Here is a 6,802-nt window from a genome sequence, read left to right as displayed (position 1 = left end):
TATCAAATATAAAGACAATGTGGAGTAGCCAACGATTCATCAGTGCCAGTATTGTAACACAGGCATCAACCTACACACATTTAGATCGATACAAATAGAGTGAATAATGATATTATTTGCTCAGAACGAGATCGATTTTCGGGGCAGTTTGCTGAAGCCAAATGTGTGATTCATCAGTCTACAAAGGGTGGCTTAGGGACTATATGTCGCTGTAAAATGGAGTCTAAAACAGGATTAAAAGCTGCATGGACAGAGAAACCATCATGTACTGAGAAGAAAATAGGTAGTTTGTGGACTGATTTTACCCAGAACACAGGATTCCATGGAGTGAATAAACTCACCCCCGGACGACACTACAAGATTAGATGGTGAGTTGTTTCTTACAAAGTAGCATTATCTGATAATGTGACCAGTGTAGTATTGTCTGAAGGTATCATTTACGAAGTGAGTGTAACGCTTTCAACTCAGTTAAATTTATTTTGTAATCCTATATTGATATTTATGTTCTTCAAACTACTCAAACTTAGTATGCATCTGTTTCGTGTTCACAAAATATAAATGCAGTGTTGAAAGATCATGTATCAAGTAGTTTGTGAGGATGAATACAGAGCAGCTACGTATATAATCTGAGGTTTTACCTTCAGTACTATTTCTACTCAAGTGCCTCTTGTGACTGCACAGATGCACAGATGGTGCTGGTGTATTGTTGTTATTATTTCTCTTCACCTGATCTACATATATTTACATATATGTGGAACTACATAGCAACAATCATTAACAACCTTAAATATATTGTTCATAGTATGCCTGATGGTGTGGACCTGCTGCATGGCAATGTTGCAATCATGGTTACTGAAAATGAAGCTATATCTAACGCAGTCCAACATTATACACATATGACTATTAATCAAGCACCACCAAATTTTTATCATATACTACCAATCAAATGTTTAGACTCAATTAAAGCACTCGCTATATGTCATGTATATATGTATGGCTACATCGAAGATAAAATTCTCCACTATCTTCGGGGAAACCAACAGTTACTGCAAATCTTATGCTGATGAATTGCATGAGGATCATGCATTAAACTGCTGAAAAGCCTGTGCAAATATCGTGCATGTGAACAGCTGCGTTTTGGCATACGGTTTTGTTAAGTGAGTGAGTGAGTATGGTTTTACACCGCTTTTAGCAATATTCCAGCAATATCACGGCGGGGGGACACACATTTTACACATTTGACCTTTGTGGGGAATCGAACCCGGGTCTTCGGCGTGACAAGCGAACTCTTTAAACCACTAGGCTACCCCTCAACCCCCAGTTTTGTTAAGAATTCGCCAATTTCAACTGAGTTTCATCATTTATTGACAATAATATTTTCAACATTACAAATTTGTTTAACAATACATCAGTTCATGTGTAAACAGTACCTTTAAACAGTTTATTTTTCAAAGTTTAGACAAGTTGACTGAAGTAAGTGGCTACATTTACACCAGTGAGTCTAAACTTTTGATGGATAGTATATGCACCGAAACATTACTTGTTTGTATAAGCATTAAAAACCAAATTCTCAAATGATGACTTCTCATGGAGTGCCTACAAAATTAAAATAGTGTTACGTACACAGATTCCACAGATGAAACTTAAAAGTGAATGGGAAATCAGTCGGTAAAAGAACTTGGTGTGAAACCAAGAAAACACAAACCAATGTGATAGCATTAGCAACTGTAATCTAAAATCAACTAATATTACCAACGAATTCAAATCTCTATAAGGGCATTACAGTCTCGGTGCAAAATAGAATAGCAGCATAAATTCAAAGGCAGTCTAATACCTCAAAATGTACCTCGGCGGCGGGATCCAGTGCTTACTGTTGAACACGTTGACCATTGAGTATCCAACTTGCAGTCAAATCAAGCGTTACCCCACACCATCACGGAGCCATCAACTGCATGGATCCTCTCCCCGGTGCCCCGTTACGATGTCTGTAACACGCAAAAGGTCGAGACTTTCATCAGACCAATGGACTCTACTCCATGTCCTCAAGGTCCGGCATTAGGAACCTGCATAAACCTAGACATCCGTACGCTGTTGTTATAGTCCTTGCCCGTCCCGGACTTCCAATGTCTTCAAGGCTTTGGACGAGCTTTTGCTTTACTTGTGGCCACGTGCCTCTTCAAAGGTCAACTTATAACCGTCTAGTTCAAGATGGTGTTGAGGCAGGATATCTCTACGTCACGAATTGCAATAGCGCGCCAGTTTTTGAATGAATCTTATTATGAGAATATCAGTTTATTTTCTATGTTAATACAGAATTCATAACCCAAATGTGTCTGTCACCTTTACTAAACGTTAACATGCCAACCATTTATTTTGAGGTTCTGTGTGAAGCGCATGGTCATGTGCATTCCAGTACTCCCCGTGCATGATCGCCTGTTTGGATCAACATGTCATTTTTAAAAAAAGAGAGAGAAACAAGAATTATATTTAGGTGGTGCTTAATTAATACTCATGTTTAAATATGTACTGCTGAACGACGACAAGATGTAAGGAGTTATTCAGCTGAGTAATTTCCGTCCTATGAGTGAATAGCATATCCCTTGCAAGTTTAATAAAATTGCCGGCTTATTTGTCATACCTGAAAAACACATAATATTACCTCTCTTCGGAGAAGTGTGTATATTCTTATAGGATTGTTTTGTTAGCTTTTCGTGGACTGTCGCAGTTTTGGCGATGACAGCATACATGACCTACAACATAACAAAGGAGCTGATGAATTACTACAGATACCCAGTGATAACTAACACGAAGGTGGAAGTCCTCGAGGAGTTGCCTTTTCCTGCCGTCACCTTCTGTAATCTGACTCCGGTTAATCTGACCAAGATTAGAGCAGTTGATCCTTATCTGGAGGAGTATTACACAAAAGTCAGCATGTTAGGACGACGGATGGGGAATATAAATTGGAGTGACCCTGGCTACGGGTCAACATTTCGGAAGAGTCATAAACATGACTGGTGGGAAAATATGTCCATGACTCTAAGCCGAATGTTTTATATGTGTTTGATGAATGGCGTTGAACATCGCCCCTGCACCATTGCAATGAAACCTGTTTTCACTAACATGGGTCGCTGTGCCACCTTTAACTGGAATGCTTCTGATGTTGCTAAAGTTAGACTTACTGGATCGGACAACAATCTTATCATGTATGCCAATATTGATCAGCCCAACTATGTTCCTGGGTCACAGCTTGCTGCTGGGATAAAGGTATGCAAAACAAAGTAATGCACAGTAAATGGGAAGATGATTTACACAATGCACAACTGAGAATCACATGCTTACCTTTGCGTTTTCCTTTTATTAGTTGTACATGTGTACCAACACTCGATGTAACTGCCACGTAAATCGTTCCTGGGGTTATTCCAGTAAGCATATAAATGTATTAACGGCAAACTATATATATAGTGTATAGATGATGTTTTATGCATCTACCAGAACAATCATGGTTTTTGTGTGAAACCGTTTATCATGTTCAGTGATTTGATGGTGAAGTGACATACAAATATGACACTCACTAAATATATTGCTGTTTCACTCACTGCAGGTAATCTTACACGATCCTCGTGTACACCCAGATATAGCGACATCTTCCTTCCTGGCAGCTCCAGGAACATCAACATACGCGTCTGTTCTCAGATCAACGGTAACTCACTTACACGTTCACTTCCATAGTCTCTGCTAAAGCACGCTGTCATCTTGTAACTTTCAACTTTTGTAAATATGCATGTGTCAGGTGCTTTTTTGTATTTTCCATACCAGTAATGAGTTTCAGCTCCGTTCGTTTGATTTATTTTAGAATTAATAGTGACGGGATATGGTTGTTTATACGGATGCTCATTTCAACGCAAAGAGTCCAACATCTCAAACTTTAAGAAATAGTCATGAATGACGGTCACTGAACCCCAGTGAGCAATGGAATAGGAATTCAAATCACACTGACCAACGCTTTGAATTAGATATTATTTACGTCCTGACAGTTGATATCAGTACTGGTGTCAAGTTTCAAAACGCGGTAGCACTGAAAGCACAGATTACTGCATCGAACTACTTTTAGCACACAAGGATCAAATTATAAACACTACCAACATCATTTTTGTGCAAATAATGCAATTATTGTTTAGACAAAATAAGATGCATGTTATTTATGAAGTTTTTTGTATCAGTACGAGTACCTGCCACCACCCTATCAGGCCTTCAAGAACCGGACATGCTTGGATACTTTATCACCCTCATTTAACAACACGCTGCAATATTTCGACACCTACACATATGAAAACTGTCTTCAGGAATGCGTTACCAGGATAACACGCGACCGGTGTGGTTGCATAAGGGCCTCAGATAACGGTAAGATTGACTGACAATTACTGGAACAGAATGGTTAACTATTAAGCTGTGGTTTATAGAATCCCGTCTCCTCTCACAAATATAAAACAAGCTCTAAGTTAGTGGTCAATACATACAATTATTAAATAAACACGTAAATAAATATCTACAATTAACTGACGACACCTTAACCGCATGTAGGTTGTAATAATGGGTTTTAAATGAACATGTTGTTATGAGCATAGAAGTACCTAGGCTTGTTTCTCATTTTGTTTTAAAATGCCATTTTTCTAACCATTATGCTTTTATTTCCAGCAATTTTTGGACCAATTTGTTCCATTTATATCTTCACAACCTGCTATGATCCAACATATAGTGAGTTCATTCTGCTGCTATGAGAGTTTATGAATGCGTGTTTCGGTTTTTCGAAAATTCATTTACAATCACCTAAGCATGAATTATGAGCAAACGTAGATATTCTCGCCCATGGGCCAACTGTTAGTTGAAGTTTGAGCCATATGGATTTACTTTCATTCATATACAACCAGTTTTGAGCAAACGTAAATATTGTCGCCCATGAATTTCCGAACGAAAGAAATGACATTGTTTCATCATTACAGTCTATGAAAATAGCTACTTGAATTTTGTCAAATCCTAAGTCAGTTTCAAGACTTAAGGTTACAGAATTAAATGGTGAGTGAGTGAGTCAAAGTTTATAGTCACAGCGGCAGTATTGCAGCCATATCGAAATTACATTGTGATGTCTTACATGTATTCTTGGTATATCCTGCACACGAACGTGTTTGGGTTTGGAAATCTAGGGAGCATAACCCGCACTTGAACTTAATATGTCTTATAAGACACGTACAAAAAACACAATAGCAATGGCCCTTTTTAATATTCAGCTGTCTTCCATTTAAATGCTACCATATTTAATTCAGCTTTTAATTACTCCCCTGTGAATTATATACTTCTTTTTGTCAGAACAATTTATGCAAAATGCGACGATTCAGAAATCCTGCGGCTGTCAAGTGCCATGTTCATTCGAGACATACGATGTCAAAGTATCCACATCGAGATACCCATCCAATGTGTCAATGGCGCTCATTCTCAAGCTTGGATTTGCACCAGATGAGGCATTTATTAGGTACCTCTGCGAATCATATGATAATAAGTTGTAAGATGCACAGAATATCTACAAGTAACGAGGACCGGTCATATTTCGCAAGCGAGTTAATGATGTCGTGATCCTGAAAGAAACACCTGACATTTTCCAATTGAACCCATGGCTCTTCGGTTGTCAAATGCTTACACTTAAAAACTGATATGAATAGTAGGATTTCACTATGGTGACTGTACGTTATTTTCCCTGTCCTTGTACAACAACTTGTACTAATAAAAGCTACATAATTTCAGAGAAAACTATCTCGAAATAAGGTTGTTCTATAACAACCTGATCGTTCAGTCGACATCACAAGCTCCACAGTATACAACTGAAACCATGATAGGTGAGTGGCAGATTCATATTTATCGCTTTCAAAAAACCTTTCAAAGTTATCGACCATCGTGAACAGGTCTAAACATCACCTATCACGTTGGATGCAACGTTTGTAATCACAATCTGATTTCATATTAATTTAGCGATTAAACGTCACACTGCAAAGGACATCTCCTAACGGGTATATATATTTTGTGTTGTCAGGTAACCTGGGAGGTCAGATGGGCATCTGTCTGGGAGCCAGTATCCTGACTCTCACAGAACTCGGAGAGTTCCTCCTCATTCTCATTCTCACAATCTTCAGGAGATGGAAATATGGCGGCCAAGTCAAGCATATCAAACCTATTCAGCACTGAAGTAAAGTGTTGTCTACAGCCAATTAAGCACAATTTAAAGTATTTTAATATACTTTGAAAGTAACATTAGAAGCATATGACAATTTTGATTATCCCCAGTACGTTAAGGAAATCATTTTATATTTCAGATATCTTGATAGTTCTTTAATGTGATGAAGGAAACATTTTTATGCTAATTAGTAGTAAAAAATACCTGTTGTACATCACAAAAAGAGTGATTTAGCTAAATCTGAATGTTTGAATCTGTTCAAATAAATAGAAACATAGTCCCCATCGTCAGAACGCGTGTGATTTGTCCACGTAACTTCTCCTAATAAGTCTTTCACATTTGTATTGTCATGTTCACAGTATCAACAAATGCGACAAGCAGTTGTATCGTCATTTTATATTTTGTCAGGAAGGGTTGAGATTTTTTTAACGCAAATAATATTTCCGAACATGCAGATGGGAATTTTTTGAAGAGTTGCCTGAAATTCCATTCCATCATCCTTATTTAGGGATCACGTGAGAGAGACGCGCATCCGAATGTGTTCTCAGTTAGGTTTTCATTTGTTTTGCGATTGTTAAC

At 38.0% G+C, this 6,802-nt stretch overlaps 1 protein-coding gene across 1 annotated transcript; it reads left to right on the top strand.

The window, feature by feature from the left end:
• Positions 1-264: 264 nt before the first annotated feature.
• LOC124285537 (acid-sensing ion channel 5-like) lies at positions 265-6,255 on the top strand. The gene is made up of 4 exons (XM_046721778.1): positions 265-368; positions 2,706-3,264; positions 4,221-4,401; positions 6,083-6,255. Exons 2-4 carry the CDS (start codon positions 2,734-2,736, stop codon positions 6,232-6,234), a joined length of 864 nt encoding a protein of 287 aa, XP_046577734.1. The 5' UTR covers positions 265-368; positions 2,706-2,733; the 3' UTR covers positions 6,235-6,255.
• The last annotated feature ends 547 nt before the right edge of the window (positions 6,256-6,802 follow it).

Source organism: Haliotis rubra, unplaced genomic scaffold (genome assembly GCF_003918875.1).
Source record: "Haliotis rubra isolate DU_JTF1 unplaced genomic scaffold, ASM391887v1 Scf362, whole genome shotgun sequence".
Taxonomy (NCBI): Eukaryota; Metazoa; Mollusca; class Gastropoda; order Lepetellida; family Haliotidae; genus Haliotis; species Haliotis rubra.
This window is presented reverse-complemented; position numbering and strand designations above follow the sequence as displayed.